The sequence below is a fragment of the Mustelus asterias genome, chromosome 27 (genome assembly GCF_964213995.1).
Source record: "Mustelus asterias chromosome 27, sMusAst1.hap1.1, whole genome shotgun sequence".
NCBI classification, from domain to species: domain Eukaryota; kingdom Metazoa; phylum Chordata; class Chondrichthyes; order Carcharhiniformes; family Triakidae; genus Mustelus; species Mustelus asterias.
In genome coordinates this window covers 34,800,522-34,822,705 of record NC_135827.1, presented here as the reverse complement: position 1 = coordinate 34,822,705, position 22,184 = coordinate 34,800,522, and the positions used below count along the sequence as shown (strand labels likewise).

At 44.1% G+C, this 22,184-nt stretch overlaps 1 protein-coding gene across 2 annotated transcripts in view; it reads right to left on the bottom strand.

Moving 5' to 3' along the window:
• The window catches only part of zw10 (zw10 kinetochore protein), a 41,650-nt gene extending 32,758 nt beyond the window's left edge, over window positions 1-8,892 (bottom strand). Inside the window, exons 1-5 of one of the 2 annotated variants that reach the window (XM_078199018.1) lie at window positions 8,739-8,892; window positions 5,559-5,693; window positions 3,704-3,805; window positions 1,901-1,978; window positions 595-766 (exon numbers count right to left, since the gene is read on the bottom strand). In XM_078199018.1, the coding sequence (XP_078055144.1) occupies window positions 595-766; window positions 1,901-1,978; window positions 3,704-3,805; window positions 5,559-5,693; window positions 8,739-8,843 (592 nt within the window). In that variant the 5' untranslated portion in view covers window positions 8,844-8,892. Of the gene's footprint in view, window positions 1-594; window positions 767-1,900; window positions 1,979-3,703; window positions 3,806-5,558; window positions 5,694-8,301; window positions 8,445-8,738 lie in introns of those variants that run through there. The other variant, XM_078199019.1, reaches the window with a different exon arrangement.
• Window positions 8,893-22,184: the final 13,292 nt, after the last annotated feature.

Genomic DNA, 22,184 nt, shown 5'->3' with positions numbered 1-22,184 from the left:
TATACGCTATGTAAACTGTCATATTAGTTACACCTCATCCCAAATGCTGGTACTACAGCAATTCCACTGGTGAGCAACTGTAACTCCATAGGCAGTTTTCACTGTCAATAAGGACACAGGAATTGTCAATCGTAAACATCAACAGAAAAGGTGTTTTAACAGAATATTTGTAAGACTGACGTAACTAGATTTCTCCAAATATATCCAGTTATTCACAGCTAATATCTTAGCCCCTCACCCTCCTTCAAATACCATTCCCTACGAGGGCATTGGCAACAAGACTTCCATGGATTGGTCCATGATTATGCTTGGCAAAGTACTGTAGTGGTGTGTTATTGCTTTCTATAGTATGACAGAGCACGAAACTCTCCTGTTTTCACTTCCTACCATGAGGTACATTTGAAAAGATGTACAGGCTGATAATTAACTTGTTTGGCCACATTACAAAAGCACCTTCCGTGGCCATCAAGTCCTCGAGTGGGACTAGAACCCAGCGCTTCTGGCTCAGAGGTAAGGGCACGACCACTACACCACGAGACCTCCTTCCCACCTAAGTTATATTATTTAATTCCTCCAAAAAAACAGTTGATTCACCTTTTGTAGGTGCTGGTGAAGGAGGCAAGTTCCAAACTGTCAACTGCTTCCACTCCTCACCCAGATGATACAGCAACTTCTCTTTCTGTACAATGAGCTCCGTGTGAAGCGCTTGCAACATCTTCAGCTCAACTCCCTTCCTTGATTTTAGCAGGGTCAGGTTGGACTGTGCCTGATGCAAATAAGCAGAAACAAGGGATTGGTGAACTCAGTTGCAGCCATAACGGAATTCAGACACTTGAAAAAAAACTAAACGGTGCATCTTTTCATCTGGCCACTAATATATCACAGAATCCTTGCAGTGCAGAAGGAAGCCGTTTGGCCCATCGAGCCTACACTAACAACTATCCCATCCAGGCCCTATCCCTGTAACCCCACATATTTACCCTGTTAATCCCCCTGACGCTACAGGACAATTTAGTTTGGCCAATCCGCCTAACCAGCATGTCTTTCAGACTGTGGGAGGAAACCGGAGCACTCGGAGGAAACCCACGCAGGCACAGGGGAGAGGGTGCAAGGTCCACAAAGGCAGTCACCCGAGGCCAGAACTGAACCCGGGTCCTTGGCGCTTTGAGGCAGCAGTGCTAACCACTCTGCCACCGTGCCGCGGCATTTTAGGGATATAAACCAAAACATCTGCTCATGGGCAAATATAAATGTTAAACTGAGCGAGACCTGTCTGTCCAGTTGATGGATGTTAAAATTCACATGCCTACATTGGAAGAGCAGAGAATTTCCATGGTGCCCTGATCAACATTGTCCCTCAACCAACGCCAACACCCCAAAGAAACGAATAGTTTAATCTGAGATCTTGCTGTGCACAATCATTCCCATATTTGCCGACATGCTATTTGTTGCACAAGTGAATTCACAGTATGCAAATCATCTCAGTGTGCGTGACAACTATGACAGGATTGTATATAAATGCAAATTCTCTTTTGATTCAGTAAAACTGAATCTCCGGCTTCCATTAAGGAGTTTAAAGCTATAATGACAGCAACGTGCCCAGAACACCAGAGTTTACAATTAAACTTCAGAGGCATTGAGTGGGAAATAATGAAAAATCTACTTGCATGGAGCAGTTACAGCAAATTTCAGACTTGGGCCAGATAGCAAGGCTCAGAGAATTTAAATTATAATCAACTCATCCGTACAATGGCAGTGAGACTGCAGTGGCAGCAATTTATTTTTATATCCTGTTTTAATGAACCTGTAACTCAGCGTCACAAGAACTAACTTAGAGTCTCATTTACAGTACGTATAATCTGGTTCCAGGAACAGGTTTGTGTGGGATGGATGCACTTACCTTCTTAAGATAAGTAGCAGATTTGATGTAGTTCTTTTCTAACAGAGCTTGGTGGTGTGTTTCAAGGGCAGTGTCAAACTGGAAAAGATAACAACAGAAAATAATATTCATTCCACTACCTTTCCCAGACAACAGGGAGTCAAAAAAAAACAGACCTCCCTCCCTCATCCGTTCATGACTTTTCAGATACAAACCAATTTGTGTTTTGATTTATTCCACTTATTTTCATCCTCCCTGAGATACACTCTGCAATTCTTCTCCAGTCTCCTCTTCTCTCCCGGTTTTCAAAAGAAAACATATTTGCACATTTGACCCAATAGCTCTTTTTTAAAAAATTATATTCAATTCTATTACAAGTACACCATTTTCCACTTCTCATGAGATTCACCCCCCCTCCCCCTCGGGGAGGCAGTGGCACAGTGGTCACTACACTATTAATCCAGAGACGCAGGGTAGTGCACTGGGGACACAGAGACGCAGGGTAGTGCACTGGGGACACAGAGACGCAGGGTAGTGCACTGGGGACACAGAGACGCAGGGTAGTGCACTGGGGACACAGAGACGCAGGGTAGTGCACTGGGGACACAGAGACGCAGGGTAGTGCACTGGGGACACAGATACGAATCCCACCAAACCAGATAGTGAAATTGGAATTCAATAAAAATCTGGAATTAAAGTGACCATGAAACCATTGCCGATTGTCGGAAAAAACCCAGCTGGTTCACTAAAGTCCTTTAGGGAAGGAAATCTGCCGTCCTTACCTGGTCTGGCCTACTTGACTCCAGATCCACAGCAATGTGGTTGACTCTAAAATAGCATCAGGGATGGGCAATAAATGTTGGCCCAGTTAGCGACGTCCACATCCCATGAACGATTTTTTTTTTCACTTTCAGAAATATTGCCTCATTGGCTTTATGTCTACAGCATTTTCTGCTCTTATACAGGGAAAAGGCCTGCCTTTGAGAACAGGCAAGGTTTTTTTTCATTCATTCATGGGACATGGGCGCCGCTGGCTGGCCAGCATTTATTGCCCATCCTTAGTTGCCAGACGACAGTTAAGAGTCAACCACATTGCTGTGGCTCTGGAGTCACATGTAGGCCAGACCAGGTACAGACGGCAGATTTCCTTCCCTAAAGGACATTAGTGAACCAGATGGGTTTTTCCGACAATCAACAATCATTTCATGGTCATCAGTAGATTCTTAATTCCAGATATTTTTTTTAAAATCGAATTCAAATTCCATCATTGCCATGGCGGGATTCGAACCTGAGTCCCCAGAACATTAGCTGAGTTTCTGGATTAATAGTCTAGCGGTAATACCATTAGGCCAAAGTATTTGCATAAAGCTTCAAGATTGATTATTGCCAATATTGCTTAAAATACAAACATAGTATTCAGAGCACAGAACAGGAACAAATGTCAAAGTTGCCAACTAAGTGGGTAATAATGAAAGTCAGATCATTTCATGAAAACTATTCAACAAAATCCTTTTATTATTTCAATTTTTAAAATTTGATCAGTAATGCTACAGTGTGAGATTCATGCACAAGGTTTCTGCCACCCTCTTCATTCAGAGCGAATGTCACTGATACAAAATGTCCCCCTTCCACAGATCATTACTTTCCTCTTCTTTGCAGCAAATAGTAACAACGGCTGCAAGAATCTTATAGCTGAAAGCATTCACGAATTGAATGGAGATAACTGGACAGTTTTCACTCACCCAACTCAGAAATCTGTCAAAGTCACTGACAAGAAACCTGACGGAAGGGAACCAAACCCCAGAACGCAAAGCAGCTACTCACCTCGTGTAACTGCATCAACACACTCAGTAAAACTGTACTTTTCTCCAGTTGTTGTTTCAGCTCACTGAACTCAGTCACAGCAACGCGGAGATCTCTCTGAACCTGTTAAAACACACAAGACGCCATCAAACTGAGAACTTAGTTCACTAGATTGATTCCAGAGATATGGGGTTTGTCATATGAAGAGAGGTTGAACAGTTTAGGCCAATATTCTCTGGAATTTAGAAGAGCGAGGGGAGATTGAATTGAGGTATTCAAGATGATAGAAGGTATGGATAAAGTAGACGTGGAGCGGATGCTTCCTCCTGTGGGTTCTCGGACGAGAGGACATAGTCTTAGGATAAGGGGTAGCAAATTTAAAACAGAGTTGAGGAGAAATAACTTCTCCCAAAGGGTTGTGAATCTGTGGAATTCATTACCCCAAAGTGCAGTGGATGCTGGGACAGTGAGTAAATTTGAGTTAGACAGATTTTTAATTGGTAATGGGTTGAAAGGTTATGGGGAGAAGGCAGGAAAATGGAGATAAGGAGCATATCAGCCACGATCGAATGGCGGAGCAGACTCGATGGGCTGAATGGCCTAATTCTGCTCCTATATCTTCTGAACTTAGTTTCATGGATTACTAAATTCAATACAAGTCACAACTTTATTATGCAACATTACACCTAACTGAAGAAATCCAGACAATTTATCCCTTTGGGTACACAGGAAAAAATAAATTCACAAACGTGCTTTGAGGCTAGATAAAATTTAAGGTAAGCAGTTCGCTAGCTTTCTGGAAGCGAGACATAAAAGCTGACAACTTTTCATTGTTGATTATGTGCGGCACGATTGTGCAGCAAATCTGAAGTATCCTGTGAAATGTATAATCTTAAAACACATCTTTTTCTTCTCTATAGAATGGATTGTCTGCATTCGTATGATGAAAGTTCAATTTTAAAACTTGAAAAAAGCGCCAATGAAATTTTGGTAACCAAATCTACTGCAGTCCTACGTTGCTGCCGTAGAACTGATGTAAAGCAGTCTGCACAACCCATCAAACACTAAAGCAGCAGCAATACTCAGGATTCAAGGTAGTATTAGTTTTAAAAGGGTATTGAGTAGTTCACTGGGGCTTGTGGATATTTTAAAACTCGTGTTGGCAATGTTGATAATGACTCTGCTGTAGTCGTTAACAGCTCTGTCTTCTGTTTCCTGACTTGTCTCGTGATGACTCCCTTTTGGTTTACACCATCATCCTAATACCAACCAAAATCACCCCCGTCTTTCACACCATCACAGACTTTCCTTTTTGTTCTTTCTTCCACTCCCCCTATTTCTTGCTTCTGTACTCACTTAAAACTCATTACACTTTCCAGTTCCGTCTACAGGTCACAGACATGGGATGCTGACTCTTTTTCTCCCTCCACAGATGCTGCCTGGTCTGCTGAGCATCACCAATATTTTTTCTGATTATAATTGCAGCAGCCAGAGCATTTTACCTTTTGTACTAACACAACATTGCTATTGATTTATGAGAATGGAGTATGCTGACATGGACTGACTCGGTCGAATGGCTGTTTCTGTGGTGAACATCCTGTGGAATTTTATGAATACTCTGCTCACATCCCAACACCGAAAATTGGCAATCGGGTGCAGAGCTCTGTACGTGCATTCAAGACCAATTTTGCTGACCTTCTTTGAGAGAGCTCCATCAGCCCTGCAGCAAGATACAGCTGCCCACGTAACCCTGCTCAATGTTCACTGTATAATGAGCACTAGCCTGAGAACGAAATACACTTCATGCAATGCTTTAGCTTAGGCCTTTCTGTTTTCTGTCATTTATTCCTGTGGGATTCTTGCTTGCTTGAGTTACCTCGTTTTCAATCTGTGACTTTAGAATGTCGATCTCCATTGATATCCCGTCCACCTGATTTACCAAATTCTCTCCATTTTTCAAACTTGGGATGAACTCCTCATACTTCTTGTTGATCATGTCGCATACTTCACCCTGAAAGAAAGTACCTTTAAGCCACAAGTTTCACAAAGTTCTTATTCCCCTCAGCAGCACTATCGTATCACCTTGACACTCAAGTACTCAGCATGAAACCATGCTGAAATAACAAGTTTATTTTATTTATTAGTGTCACAAGTAGGCTTACATTAACATTGCAATGAACTTACTGTGAAAATCCCCGAATCGCCACACTCTGGTGCCTGTTTGGGTACACAGAGGGAGAATTTACCATGGTCAATGCACCTAACCAGCATGTCTTTTGGACTGTGGGAGGAAACCGGAGCACCCGGATGAAACCCACGTGTGGAGAACGTGCAAACTCCACACAGACAGTGACCCAAGCCGGGAATTGAACCCGGGTCCCAGGCGCTGTGAGGCATCAGTGCTAACCACTGTGCCGCCCACGTCATCTCTGAATAAAACTTAAATCAGCTTAAAGCATCTCTGAATAAAACTGGTGAAATAATGAAAAATGTATTTTCATATTTTAAAAACCGTCATCTATAAGAAAACCAGTGTTAGTGTGTAACTTTTATACATATTCATTCATTATCAATCCTCTGCCTGAAGACAGGTCCTTGGCCCATTGTCTGCGAATGCTTCATCCTGAGCTGTTTCCTTGGGAGCTTTTGTTAACAATGGTTTGCCATTGCCAACAGGTTGCAGTGAAATATAATAGCAGCTATAATGAAATATTCACGTAGATCTGCATTTGTGGCTGTTTTTTCTTCTATCCAAAAGGATTTTGGCAAATAGAGCCATGGTTATGTGAAAGGCTTGAACTTTGCTTAAACCATGAGAAAACAACTGACGGCACAATTAAAGATTTTGGCTTTCTGAACCTGAGCTGTTTAAGGAAATCACATTTATATCTGCATGATGTCAAAGTTGGGGTTAGGTCCACCAGTGCTGGAGCAACTTAACATAAGGGATTAAAGGTACATTGGTTTGAGTATGCACGGTGGCACAGTGGTTAGCACTGCTGCCTCACAGCAGCCAGGGTCCTGGGACCAAGCACTTAGGAGCCTTCGAGTGGCAACAACAGACTTGCTAAATTTAAAACAACAACAAAACTGCGTAACTTCCATACTTTATTTCTAGGCTGCATCTAATCTATCCAGATATTTGGAAGCAACATAACATTTTTCATTTACATTGCACCTGTGATGTAGGAAGATATCCCAAAGCCCTTCACAAAAGTGTGATCAGATAAATATTGACCAGGATCAGAAATAGATATTGACATGGCTGAGTAACAGCTTGGTTAAAGAGATACGTTTTTAAGATGGACCTAAAGAGAGGTGAAACATCCGAGCTTTAGGTAGGCAACTGCAGAGCTTACGGGAAAGACAGTTGAAAGCGAAACCACCAGGGATGGGACAAAGAGGGTAAGGGGTGCATGAGGGGGCAGAATTGGAAGAACATAGTGCGCTTGTTGGGCTGGAGGAAGTCAGAGAGGTGGAGACCCTGGGAAGCCGGGAGACAGATGCTTTTATGTACTTGGACTTCATGCTGTTGCCAATAGTCTGATTTTCTATAAGACTATCCAGAAATTTCTTTAACTGAAATCAGGCACCAAATAGCCAAATTATCACAAACACAGCCTACTAGAATCAGCTGACCAAATTAAATGATATGATAATTCAGGATAAATTTTCTTGAGCCAGTTATTCGCTTTTTAAAAAATGTAATTATTGGCTAATTCAAGAATTTTTATGATACAGCTTTAAATAAGTAATTATACACCCATTTTCTCTGTATCTCAATATTATTATATGTTTACTCATTAAAGTATTAGAACTTAAAATACCCATCGCAGGTCGTGCCCTATACATCCAGTTTCTCTGTATCTCAATTTTATTACAATTTACTAATTAATTTCAAGCATTACAACTTAAAACATCCATCACAGGTCGTGTCCAGGATTAAGACCAGGAAAAGAAAGAATGTTGTCAACATTGCCAGATAGTCACAAGGCATCAAGATTTATGAATACAATCAACGTTAATGATTAAAGTGACACATTTTAGCCTTTTCTTCCAATTGGCTCATTATTTATTTTACTTTTTTCCAGGCTTGTTAATCTGACAGACAATATGGTCATAAGAACATAAGAACATAAGAAATAGGAGCAGGAGTAGGCCATCTAGCCCCTCGAGCCTGCCCCGCCATTCAATAAGATCATGGCTGATCTGACGTGGATCAGTACCACTTACCCGCCTGATCCCCATAACCCTTAATTCCCTTACCGATCAGGAATCCATCCATCCGCGCTTTAAACATATTCAGCGAGGTAGCCTCCACCACCTCAGTGGGCAGAGAATTCCAGAGATTCACCACCCTCTGGGAGAAGAAGTTCCTCCTCAACTCTGTCTTAAACCGACCCCCCTTTATTTTGAGGCTGTGTCCTCTAGTTTTAACTTCCTTACTAAGTGGAAAGAATCATGAGTTGCACTCAAGATAGTATATAAACAAACTCCAGGTTCAGCTGTAGTAACATTCTGTATCGTTCACAGTCAAATTACAACTCCAGTTGATACAGTACATTCCTCCAACTGAACCCAGCATTAAATATTTTATACTTTCTTAAACAAAAACACACCTTAGTTTGGTGTTAGTCTTATTTTGCCAGACAAGGCATATTTCAACAGCAGTTAAACTATTTCTAAAAAGGTTGAACATTTAGGAATATTTCTCATAACAAATTACAAGCCTAAAATATCAATAGTAGGACTGGCTCCAAATCCCACTGAACTATATAGAAGCTGCCAGCCAACAATAAACAAGAGCTGACACTGGAAGGATGTCAAGTCAGATGGATAGACAGGGCAGCTGAAGCAGGGAGACTAGCAGACAGGGGAGCAGTCAGACAGACAGACAGGGCAGGCAGACAGACAGGGCAGGGCAGGCAGACAGACAGGGCAGGGCAGGCAGACATGGCAAGGCAAGGCAGGCAGACAGGGCAGGAAGACAGGCAGACAGGGCAGGAAGACAGGCAGACAGGGCAGGAAGACAGGACAGGGCAGAGCCTTCCTTTACCTTCACCTCCTCCACCCTGCGGGCCAGCTTGCTGATCTTGGTGCCGATGTCCTCCTTCTCCAGCCGCCCGGACGAAGCCAGAACCTCCGCCACGAAAGACGCCATTTTCGCCTTGGCGCCAACTCGCTGCCCCGCGCATGCGCGGCCGCCGCTCCACCGCAAAGCAGGACGGGAGCTCCCGTCAGCCCCCGCGCGCTGCCCAGCCTGGGGGTCACTCTGCCAACTAGCGGGCAGGCCCGGCACTGCAGCTCATAGCAGCAACATTGAAAAATTGCAACTTTTTCCTAAAACAAGTCCCAACCATGGGTCAGCTGTCAGCACTCCTGTCTCTAAATCAGTTATAGATTCTCATCCCAATCCAGAATCTGGAGCACTAATTGTAGACTGACATTACCTGCCTCACAACACCAGGTGAAAGTCCAACAGGTTTATTTGGAATCACGAGTTTTCGATGTGCTGCTCCTTCATCACTCACCTGATGTAGGAGCAGCGCTCCGAAAGCTCGTGATACCAAATAAACCTGTTGGACTTTCGCCTGGTGTTGTGAGACTTCTTACTGTGCCCACCCCCAGTCCAACCTCGGCATCTCCACATTATGACATTAGCTGCAGAACTGAGGGAGTACACTTCCATGTGAAACTTTAAACAAGTGCTTCTGTCTCTTGTCCCAGTTTGGCATAAAATACACCTCTGTTTCCAACGAGAGAAAGGGAGTCCCGCCCCGGTGTCCTGGTCAATGTCCTCAGCAGCTATTAAAAAATTTTTGGCCACTGTCACAATGCTGTTTGCAGAAGCTAGCTGTGTACAATTTGTCTAATGTTTCCCTGCATTGCAACAGTGATTGCTCTAAAAGTACTTCATTAGCTGTTTTGGATGCCTGTAATTGTTAAAGACTGAGGGTGGGATTTTCCGGCCGCGCTGGACCCATGGCCGGAAATTCCCACCCGAGGTCAACGGACCTTTGGATGTTCCGCCGCCCCCCCCCCCCCCCCCCCCCCCCCACTACAATTGCCGTGGCGGGCGGGACATGAAAGTTCCGCCCTAAGTCTTTTGACAATTTAAATTTCTTCAGTTTTTCCTCTTTTTAAGTAGAAATTTACTTTGATTAGATGCACTGTAGTTAGCAACTCGCCAAAAGTTTATTAATTAGTCACAAGTTAAAGTATATTTATTAGTCACAAGTAAGATTTACATCAACGCTGCAATGACATTACTGTGAAATTTCCCTAGTCGCCACACTCCGGTGCCTGTTCGGGTCAATGTACCTAACCAGCACGTCTTTCAAACTCTGGGAGGAAACCCATGCAGTCACGGGAGGAGAATGTGCAAAATCCACACAGACAGTGACCCAAGCTGGTGAATCAAACCCAGGTCCTTGGTGCTGTGAGGCAGCAGTGCTAACCACTGTGGCGCTGTGCCACCTAGCTAAGTAGGCTTACGTTAATACTGCAATGAAGTTACTGTGAAAATCCCCTAGTCGCCGCACTCCGGCACCTGTTCGGGTACACTGAGGGTGAATTTAGCACGGCCAATACACCTAATGCACCAAGGTCCATTTTGAAGTACACAAGACCAGTATTCTTATTTTCCCCATTTTGCTGTTGTTCCCTTCTGGGTTCTTCGACAGCACCTTTCAAACCCGTGACCTCAACCACTTAGAAGGACAAGAGCAGCAGATGCCTGGGAGCACCACCACCTGCAAGGTCCTCTCCAAGCCACACACCATACTAATTTGGAACTATATTGCCATTCTGTGGTGATTGTCCCTTTAAGGGCAACTCGTTCCTCCCCCTTTAACTCATTTATACAATCTTCAGTCACTAATTTATTTACTCCTAAATACTGACTAAACATTATGTACACAAATTGAAAATCATTGGTCTAATCTTTTGATGGTAACATGTGATGTAGGTGACTTTACCTCAAAAGTGTCCATCCAATTAGAGTGTGCATCTATCACGAGCAAAAACATTGTGCCCAGGAATGGACCAAAATAATCAACATGGATTTGTACCCAAGACCTGCCAGGCCATTCCCAAGAGTGCAGTGGGGCTGTAGCAGGCAACCTTTGTCGCAGTTGGCACTGTTGGCAGTGTTTGACTAGCTTTTCGATATCAACATCAACACCAGGTCACCACACATGACTCCTGGCAAACATCTTCCGCTTCGAAACAGAAACAGAAAATGCTGGAAAATCTCAGCAGGTCTGACAGCATCTGTGGCGAGAGAACAGAGCTAACGTTTCGAGTCTATGACGGCCAGGATGAGTGCTGTGTAATTCAGTTCGGAGCAAGTCCACTGAAGCAGTCCACATTCAAATGTACCAAGACCTGGCCAATATCCAGGCTTGGGCCGACAAGTGGCAAGTAACATTCGCCGCACACAAATGCCAGGCAATGACCATCACCAACAAGAGACACTCTAACCACCATCTCATGACTTTCAATGGTGTTACCATCACTGAATCTCCCACTGTCAACATCCTTGGGGTTACCATTGATCAGAAACTCAACTGGACTCACCACATAAACATAGTGACTACAAGAGGCTAGGAATACTGTGGCAAGTAACTCACCTCCTGACTCCCCAAAACCCTGACTCTACAAGGCACAAGTCAGGAGTGTGATGGAACCACTTGCCTGGAAGGGGTGCAGCTCCTACAACATTCAAGAAGCTTGACACCATCCAGGACAAAGCAGCCCGCTTGATTGGCACCACATCTACAAACATCCACTCCCTTCACCACCAACACTCAGAGTGTGCAGAGTGTGAACTATCTACAAGATGCATCGCAGCAATTCACCAAAGACCCTTAGACAAACCCACGACCACATCCATCTCGAAGGACAAAGGCAGCAGATACATGGGAACACCACCACCTGCAAGTTCCCCTCCAAGCCATTCACCATACTGACTTGGAAATATATCGGCATTCCTTCACAGTCACTGGATCAAAATCCTGGAATTCCATCCCGAACAGCATTGTGGGTCAGCTCACAGCACATGCACTGCAGCGACTCAAGATGGCAGCTCACCACCACCTTCTCAAGGGCAACTAGGGATGGGCAATATTGTCTGGAGACAATACACATCTTTTTAGCCTGTCTTGATGCTCTCTCCACTCCCATTGTTTTGTTTCTTAAAGACTGGATTAGTTGTAAGTATTCGCATTCCAACCATTATTCATGTAAATTGAGTCTGTGTCTTTATAAGTTCTGTTTGTGAACAGAATTCCCACTCACCTGAAGAAGGGGCTCAGAGCCTCGAAAGCTTGTGTGGCTTTTGCTACCAAATAAACCTGTTGGACTTTAACCTGGTGTTGTCAAACTTCTTACTGTGTTTACCCCAGTCCAACGCCGGCATCTCCACATCATAAATGCTGGCCAGCCAGTGGTGCCCACATCTCATAAATGAATATGTGTATTAAAAAAAGATTCTTTTGCGGTTGGTGATACTTCTTCTGGGTTAACAAAACAAGCATACTGACACCAAGATCAACCCAGGAGAATGTGGTCCCCTCTACACTGGAAAAACAAACACAGATTTGGTGATCATTTTGTTGAATACCTATTCAGTCTTGAGCTTCCTGTTGCTCCTCGGTACATGAGTTATGGAAGCTCTACGGATAATGGTCTTTTCTGATTCCATCCAATTTTAGTTTTCTTAAAAATAAAGGCAACTTTACAATTTCATTGGATGTTGCAGTACAGTAAGTCCTAATGAGTCTTTTTTTAGGTGGTTCATGGGACATGGACATTGCCTACTTGGCCAACAATTATTGCCCATCCCTAATTGCCCTTGAGAAGGTGGTGATGAGCTGCCTCTTGTACCGCCACAGCCTGTGTGATGTAGGTGCATCCACGGTGTTGTTAGGGAGGCTCTTCCAAGAATTTGAACCAGCAACAGTGAAGGAATAGTGATTTAGTTCCAGGTCAGGGTGCTGTGTGAGTGTGGAAATTGCAGGGGCCATAATCTTTCAGTCTTCAGTCGAGGACAGGATGGTGGCACAGTGGTTAGCACCGCTGCCTCACAGTGCCAGCCACCCGGGTTCAATTCCAGCCTTGGGTCACTGTCTGTGTGGAGTTTGCATGTTCTCCCCGTGTCTGTGTGGGTTCCCTCCGGGTGCTCCCAGATCCAAAGATCTGTGGTTAGGTTGATTGGCCATGCTAAATTGACCCTGGTGTCAGGGGGATTAGCAGGGTAAATGTGAGGGGTTACGGGAATAGGGCCTGGGTGGGATTGTGGTCGGTGCAGACTCGATGGACTGAATGGCCTCTTTCTGTACTATTGATTCTATGATTCCCAAGACTCAGGGGAGATACTAGAGAATTGCAGATATTACGCCCCAGTTCAAAAAAAAGTTCTAATGGTATGTCCACAATTACAGACCAGTCAGTTTAAGTTTGGTGGTGGGAAAGATTCTAGAAACAATTATTTGGGATATAATTAGTAGTCTCATGGAAAAATATGGGTTGATTAGGAAGAGCCAGTGTAGATTTCTAAAGAGAAATCATGTCTGACTAACTTGCTGGAGTTCTTTGGGGATGTAACAGAAAGGGTCGATGAGGGTAATGCTATTGATGTGGTGTACATGGACTTTCAGAAGGCATTCGATACAGTGCCACACAACAGACTAGTGAAAAACGTTATAGATTAAAAGAGACAATAACAATGTGGATCCAAAATCAGCTGAGTAATAGGAAACAGAGAGTAATGGTTAATGGGTATTTAACACGCAGGAGGAAGATTTGTAGTGGAGTTCCCCAGAGGTAGGCACGATGGCTTGGTGGTTAGCACTGCTGCATCACAGCAGCAGGGACCCGGGTTCAATTCCCGCTTTCGGTCACTGTCCGTGTGGAGTTTGCACATTCTCCTCGTGTCTGCATGGGTTTCCTCCGGGTGCTCCGGTTTCCTCCCACATTTCAAAGATGTGCAGTTTAGGTGGATTGGCCATGCTAAATTGCCCCTTAGTGTCAGGGGGACTAGCTGAGGTAAATGCATGGAGTTATGGGGATAGGGTCTGGGTGGAATTGTGGTCAGTGCAGACTCGATGGGCCGAACGGCCTCCTTCTGCACTGTAGGATTCTAGTCAGTGTTGCTTTTCTTGATAAATATTAATGATCTAGATCTTGGTGTGCCGCGGAGATGCCTTGAAACCCAGAAGTATTGTAAACTATAAGGAGGACAGTATGGAACTTCAAAAGGGCATTGACAAGTTGGTGGCGTGGGCAGATGAAGTTCAACACAGAGAAGCGTGAGGTGATGTATTTTGGTTGGAAGAACATGGAAAGGCAATATAAAAAAAGGATAAAATTGCGAAAGGATGTGCAGGAGCAGAGGGACCTGGGTGCAAATGTGCAAAGATCATTGAATGTAGCAGGATAAGTGGAGAGCAGTTAACAAATCATAGGCCAGAAATTTACACTGCTCAGGAGCAAGCAAGCTTGGCAGCGTACAATTGCACGATAGGATGTTGAGCACATGTCCCGATGTCATTGCGAGCTGGCACTATATTTTGGATGCTGGGGATCCCTGAGATTCAGAAGCATCACCTGCCAATAATCTATTTTTTTAAGGATTGCAGCGGATTAATGAAATGACATTTACTCAATGACGATTATAAAAATACCAATTTGTAGGTATTTGCTCGCGATCTGTTTTTAAAGTTTATTTGTTTAGTGTCACAAGTAGGCTTACATTAACACTGCAATGAAGTTACTGTGAAAACCCCCCTAGTCGCCACACTCCAGCACATGTTCAGATACACTGAGGGAGAATTTAGCATGGCCAATGCACCTAACCAGTGTGCCTTTTGGACTGTGGGAGGAAACTGGAGCACACCCACACAGATATGGGGAGAACGTGCAGACTCCGCATAGTCACCCAAGCTGGGAATCGAACCCAGGTCTCTGGCGCTATGAGGCAGCAGTGCTAACCACTGTGCCACCGTGCCTATATGGCTTGGTTTTAGGATTATAGTTCAATTAGTTGAATCAAAAATGAATATGTTTTGTTTTGCTCACGTTTCTCGGATTAGTGCAATAATGCTATCAGATATTTTAATTTGCAATGTGTTTCTATCAGTGTTTATTTTACATTTTATCCTTTTCTTTATCTTTTTGCACATATTTTGAGAGCTTAACTACCTTTTGACAGCTTCAGGATGCAAGAGTGTGGGCTGCTCAACAATTGTAACCCCACTCTATTCTGTCAACATGACAATTTGAAATTAATTAATAGTGTCTAGCAATTTAGGACATTGTTGAGAGTGGCCTTAACCTGCTGAATAAGTGCTTTTAAACTCAGAACAACTCTGCAATTAATATAAAAAAGCCACATACAGATAGACTTTCCCCTGAATCTCTCTTTATGGGATAGTCCCAAGTCAAAAACCTGCTGAAGATGCATAGTTAGCTTCCTGAAGACACTGTGGGAGTAATTTTGACTTCATGCACAAGTGTAAAATGGAGATAGCATTTTGGCAGCCAAGTCACATCTCTCCTTGTAATTATTTCCACAAAAGGTGCAACAGAAAAAAGGTTTACAAGGATGGCACCAGGACAGAGAGGCGATAGATATCAGCGAAGACTGAAGCTGGAAGTTTTTTCTCAAGAAAAGAGGAGGCTGAGTGGTGATCTCATGGAGGTCTTTTAAGATGAATGAAGGATTTGGTAAGATAGACATAGAGAAGGCATTTCCATTTCTGGTGGAGACCAAAACTAGAGATTCGTAAATATAAGATAGTCACTAATAAATCCAAAAGCAAGTTCAGGAGGAACCTCCTTAGCTGGTGAGCTTTTAGAATGTGAAACGCTTGTGTGGACCAGTTGGACTGAATGTCTTATTTCAAAGAACAAAGAACAATACAGCACAGGAACAGGCCTTTCGGCCCACCAAGCCTGCACCGATATGCGGTTTCTATCCCTCTGTTCGCCTCTGTTCATGTGTCTAATAAGATATGCCTTGAACGTTGTTGACGTGCCTTTCACTGCCTCCACTGGCAGTGCGTTCCAGGCACCCACCACCCACTGTGTGAAAAGCTTTCCCCGCACGTCTCTCGTAAACTTACCGCTTCTCACCTTAAACCTGTGCTGTGAATTCTCTCTAAGGGAAAACGGATTGAAATGGTCCCATTGCTGAGAGTAAAAACCTCAACTCTATCATACTACAGGAATCACCAGATGGCACCACTCTTACAGCTGCACAGAGGAGTTTGGGAAAAGTGCTGACACTTGATTCGATTTGATTTATTATTGTCACATGTATTGGTATACAGTGAAAAGTATTGTTTCTTGCATGCCATGCAAAGCATACCGTACATAGAGAAGGCAAGGAGAGAGTGCAGATTGTAATGTTACAGTCTCATAGCTAGGGTGTAGAGAAAGATCAACCTAATGCGAGGTAGGTCCATTCCAAAGTCTGATGGCAGCAGGGAAGAAGCTGTGTTTGCATTGGTTGCTACATGTCCTCAGACATTTGTATCTTTTCCCCAATGGAAGAAGGTGAAAGAGAGTATGTCCAGTGTGCGTGGGATCCTTGATTATACTGGCTGTTCTTCCGAGGCAACGGGAAGTGTAGACAGAGTCAATGGTTGGGAGGCTAGTTTGAGTGATGGACTGGGCTACATTCATGACCCTTTGTAGTTCCTTGCGGTCTTGGGCAGAGCAGGAGCCATACCAACCAGAAAGAATGCTTTTTATGGTGCAACTATAGAGGTTGGTGAGAGTTGTAGCTGACATGCCAGATTTCCTTACTCTCCTGAGAAAGTGGAGGCATTGATGGGCTTTCTTAAATATAGCATCAGCGTGGAGGCTTTTGCAGCAAACAGTCCAGAATTGTGCTTCCTGTACAGCAGCGACTTGTGAAAGACCCGAATACCCTCAGCAAGAATTTTCCCTGAAAGTGTCGTGCATCCAAGAATTAAAAACTCGTCATTCATTTTTTAAGAAAGTTTCATTTCTGGTTGACAAGTTTTTGTTGTGTTAAAAGTTTAATTTAGATTTGTGATTTACTGTTGTAAATGAAAACCATGGTTTCACTGCCTACGTTCCAGAAACTGCTGTAAATTATTGGAATTGAAAGCTACGAATTCATGTTCAAAAACTGAATTAAATTACACACCTTGCGATCGCTAACTCAACATTAACCAGGGAGTTCAGGTAGCTTGATGCTTGCTTTGCCTCATTTTGCTCAATAACACTTCTGCGTCTTAATGCAACTAATGAATCCCGGTGCATTTCATAGAAAGTTCTGGAGAGTTGTCTGCAAAGGCTTTGATTGTGGATGTCACTTCCTTTGTTTAAATCTCTGCTAAATACGAGTTGTGCGCTATTATTTTTAGCAGCGCTTCAGCGAGGAAAGCTAGATCTGATTTTAATTGTCCTTTGCAGTGACAGATCGGGGAGTGCTCAGTGCTAATTCTCATTAACGGACTGCTGAGGATAGCTGAGCTCTTTAATGTTTCCAAGCTCGGTTCGCTGCCTCATGTTATCGACAACGCAGTCACTTAAAAGGATTTGTAAATGACCTTTAGTACTGACACAGTCCCCGCCATTTACATCGCCGGCACTTACTACAGAGCAGCCAACCATGTTGGGCAACCATTTTACCTCACCAGGGCTACCAAAACCACAGCATCGACTTCCTGAGAGTTGGCATTGGCCAAAAACGTAACCAGACCAGCCACGTTTACCAATGTTTAGACAGTGTTCAGCATCAGTCACTCTTCAGACACTGAAGCGGGCTGTACCTGTTGGTAGCAAGGCCTGTTTGACATTCAGGCTTAAGCTGATAAGTGTCAAGTAACATCCATGCCAGGCAATGGCCATCTCCAACTATGTCCGCTTGACATGCACTGGCATTACCATCGCTGATCCTCAATCTCAATGCCATATTCCCGCTTTCCTCTTTCATGCCTCAAAATTTTAAAATAACCTATCTCTTTCTTAACTATACTCATGATGTGGAGATGCCAGCGTTGGGACTGGGGTGGGCACAGTAAGAAGTCTCACAACACCAGGTTAAAGTCCAACAGGTTTATTTGGAATCAGGAGCTTTCGGAGCGCTGCTCCTTCATCAGGTGAGTGGAGAGGTAGGTTTCAGAAACACGGCATATATAGGCAAAGACTCAATTGTAAGATAATGCTTGGAATGAGTCTTTTCAGGTAATCAAGTCTTTACAGGTACAGACAGTGTGAGTGGAGGGAGGGACAATCACAGGTTAAAGAGGTGTGAATTATCTCAAGCCAGGACAGTCAGTAGGATTTTGTAAATCCAGGCCAAATGGTGGGAATTACATGTAATGGTGGGGGTTACACTACATGTAAACCCCACCATTTGGCCCGGGCTTGCAAAATCCTACGATTTGGAGAGCCAATGGATGTTATCTATCTTTCCAAAAGGCCTTTGACAAGGTGCCTCACGGGAGACTGCTGAGTAAAATAAGGGCCCATGGTATTCGAGGCAAGGTACTAACATGGATTGACGATTGGCTGTCAGACAGAAGGCAGAGAGTTGGGATAAAAGGTTCTTTCTCAGAATGGCAACCGGTGACAAGTGGTGTCCCGCAGGGTTCAGTGTTGGGGCCACAGCTGTTCTCTTTATATATTAACGATCTAGATGACGGGACTGGGGGCATTCTGGCCAAGTTTGCCGATGATACAAAGATAGGTGGAGGGGCAGGTAGTATTGAGGAGGTGGGGAGGCTGCAGAAAGATTTAGACAGTTTAGGAGAGTGGTCCAAGAAGTGGCTGATGAAATTCAACGTGGGCAAGTGCGAGGTCGTGCACTTTGGAAAAAAGAATAGAGGCATGGACTATTTTCTAAACGGTGACAAAATTCATAATGCTAAAGTGCAAAGGGACTTGGGAGTCCTAGTCCAGGATTCTCTAAAGGTAAACTTGCAGGTTGAGTCCGTAATTAAGAAAGCAAATGTAATGTCATTTATCTCAAGAGGCTTGGAATACAAAAGCAGGGATGTACTTCTGAGGCTTTATAAAGCACTGGTTAGGCCCCATTTGGAGTACTGTGAGCAATTTTGGGCCCCACACCTCAGGAAGGACATACTGGCACTGGAGCGGGTCCAGCGGAGATTCACACGGATGATCCCAGGAATGGTAGGCCTGACATACGATGAACGTCTGAGGATCGTGGGATTATATTCATTGGAGTTTAGGAGGTTGAGGGGAGATCTGATAGAAACTTACAAGATAATGAACGGCTTAGATAGGATGGACGTAGGGAAGTTGTTTCCATTAACAGGGGAGACTAGGACGCGGGGGCACAGCCTTAGAATAAAAGGGAGTCACTTTAGAACAGAGATGAGGAGAAATTTCTTCAGCCAGAGAGTGGTGGGTCTGTGGAATTCATTGCCACAGAGGGCTGTGGAGGCCGAGACGTTGAGCGTCTTCAAGACAGAAATTGATAAATTCTTGATTTCTCGAGGAATTAAGGGCTATGGGGAGAGAGCGGGTAAATGGAGTTGAAATCAACCATGATTGAATGGTGGAGTGGACTCGATGGGCCGAATGGCCTTACTTCCGCTCCTATGTCTTATGGTCTTATGGAACTGTCCTGGCTTGATGAAACTTACAAGATAATGAACGGGCCTGATGAAATGTATCCTAGGATTCTTTGGGAGGCAAGGGATGAGATTGCAGAGCCTTTGGCGTTGATCTTTGGGTCCTCGCTGTCCACGGGGATGGTGCCAGAGGACTGGAGAATGGCGAATGTTGTTCCTCTGTTTAAGAAAGGGAATAGAAATGACCCTGGTAATTATAGACCGGTTAGTCTTACTTCGGTGGTTGGTAAATTGATGGAAAGGGTCCTTAGGGATGGGATTTACGACCATTTAGAAAGATGCGGATTAATCCGAGATAGTCAGCACGGATTCGTGAAGGGCAAGTCGTGCCTCACAAATTTGATAGAATTTTTTGAGGAGGTAACTAAGTGTGTTGATGAAGGTAGGGCAGTTGATGTCATATACATGGATTTTAGTAAGGCGTTTGATAAGGTCCCCCATGGTCGGCTTATGATGAAAGTGAGGAGGTGTGGGATAGAGGGAAAGTTGGCCGATTGGATAGGTAACTGGCTGTCTGACCGAAGACAGAGGGTGGTGGTCGATGGAAAATTTTCGGATTGGAGGCAGGTTGCTAGCGGTGTGCCGCAGGGATCAGTGCTTGGTCCTCTGCTCTTTGTGATTTTTATTAATGACTTAGAGGAGGGGGCTGAAGGGTGGATCAGTAAATTTGCTGATGACACCAAGATTGGTGGAGTAGTGGATGAGGTGGAGGGCTGTTGTAGGCTGCAAAGAGACATAGATAGGATGCAAAGCTGGGCTGAAAAATGGCAAATGGAGTTTAACCCTGATAAATGTGAGGTGATTCATTTTGGTAGGACAAATTTAAATGTGGATTACAGGGTCAAAGGTAGGGTTCTGAAGACTGTGGAGGAACAGAGAGATCTTGGGGTCCATATCCACAGATCTCTAAAGGTTGCCAGTCAAGTGGATAGAGCTGTGAAGAAGGCCTATAGTGTGTTAGCTTTTATTAACAGGGGGTTGGAGTTTAAGAGCCGTGGGGTTATGCTGCAACTGTACAGGACCTTGGTGAGACCACATTTGGAATATTGTGTGCAGTTCTGGTCACCTCACTATAGGAAGGATGTGGAAGCGCTGGAAGGAGTGCAGAGGAGATTTACCAGGATGCTGCCTGGTTTGGAGGGTAGGTCATATGAGGAAAGGTTGAGGGAGCTAGGGCTGTTCTCTCTGGAGCGGAGGAGGCTGAGGGGAGACTTAATAGAGGTGTATAAAATGATGAAGGGGATAGATAGAGTGAACGTTCAAAGACTATTTCCTCGGGTGGATGGAGCTATTACAAGGGGGCATAACTATAGGGTTCGTGGTGGGAGATACAGGACGGATATCAGAGGTAGGTTCTTTACGCAGAGAGTGGTTGGGGTGTGGAATGGACTGCCTGCAGTGATAGTGGAGTCAGACACTTTAGAAACATTTAAGCGGTTATTGGATAGGCACATGGAGCACACCAGGATGATAGGGAGTGGGATAGCTTGATCTTGGTTTCAGATAAAGCTCGGCACAACATCGTGGGCCGAAGGGCCTGTTCTGTGCTGTACTGTTCTATGTTCTATGTTCTATGTTCTATGGCTTGAGATAATTCACACCTCTTTAACCTGTGATTATCCCTTTCTCCACTCGCACTGTCTGTACCTGTAAATACTTGATAACCTGAAAAGACTCGCATTCCAACCATTACCTTGCAATTGTGCCTATCTATGCCGTGTTTCTGAAACCTACCTCTCCACTCACCTGATGAAGGAGCAGCGCTCCGAAAGCTCGTGTTTCCAAATAAACCTGTTGGACTTTAGTCTGGTGGCATGAGACGTTTAACTATACTCAGTGACTTGGCCTCCACTTCATTCTGTGGTAAAGAATTCCACAGGTTCACCACTCTTTGAGTCAATAAATGTTTCCTCACCTCAGTCCTAAATGGTCTACCCCATATCCTGAGATGGCGTCCCCGGTTCTAGATTCCCCACCCAGGGTAAACATCCTCCATGCATCGAGTCTGTCCAGCCCTGATAGAGTTTTATATGTTTCAAACAGATCTCCTCCCATCCTTCTAAATCCTAGTGAATACAGGCCCAGTTGAACCACTCTCTCCTCATAGGACAGTCCCACCAACCCTGTTATCAGCCTAGTGAACCTCCACTGAACTCCCTCTGTGGCAAGTATATTGTTTCTTAGGTAGGGAGACTATAATTGCATGCAATACTCCCAGTGTGGTCTCACCAAGCTGCTGAATGCTGAGGATTTCTGGAAAACTGGACTGAGGTGTGGAGATCTTTCAATGTACAAAGGGTAGAGTTGGTCCGGTGACAGAGGGAGGGGTGTATTTAAGCTTTCTCAACTTATGCAATCAATCCTCCCAATGCCCCATCATAATTTCCAATGGCACGGATATTTCAGAAGAAATTTTAAATAGATTTAGATTAATCCACAGATGTCTACTTCCTACATCATTGAATACAATGGCTTTGTTTGACCAATACACACTTAATACTGATGCAATCCTAGGATACAGTTAATAAAATTTCACAATCTCATTCAGAATAAATAACATACAAACATTCCAAACTGAAGATTCAACAGAAGAGAATTTTCAGGCAAATATATAGACATTGTTACAGCCATAGTGAAGGGTACAGTTAGAATAGAATAGAATCCCTACAGTGCAGAAGGAGGCCATTCAACCCATCGAGTCTGCACCGACTCTCTGACAGAACATCTTACTCACTTCCTATCCCTGTAACCCCACGCATTTACCTCGCTAAACCCATACACATCTTGGGACACTAAGGGACAATTTAGCATGGCCAATCCACCTCACCTGCACATCCTTGGCGTGTGGGAGGAAACTGGAGCACCCG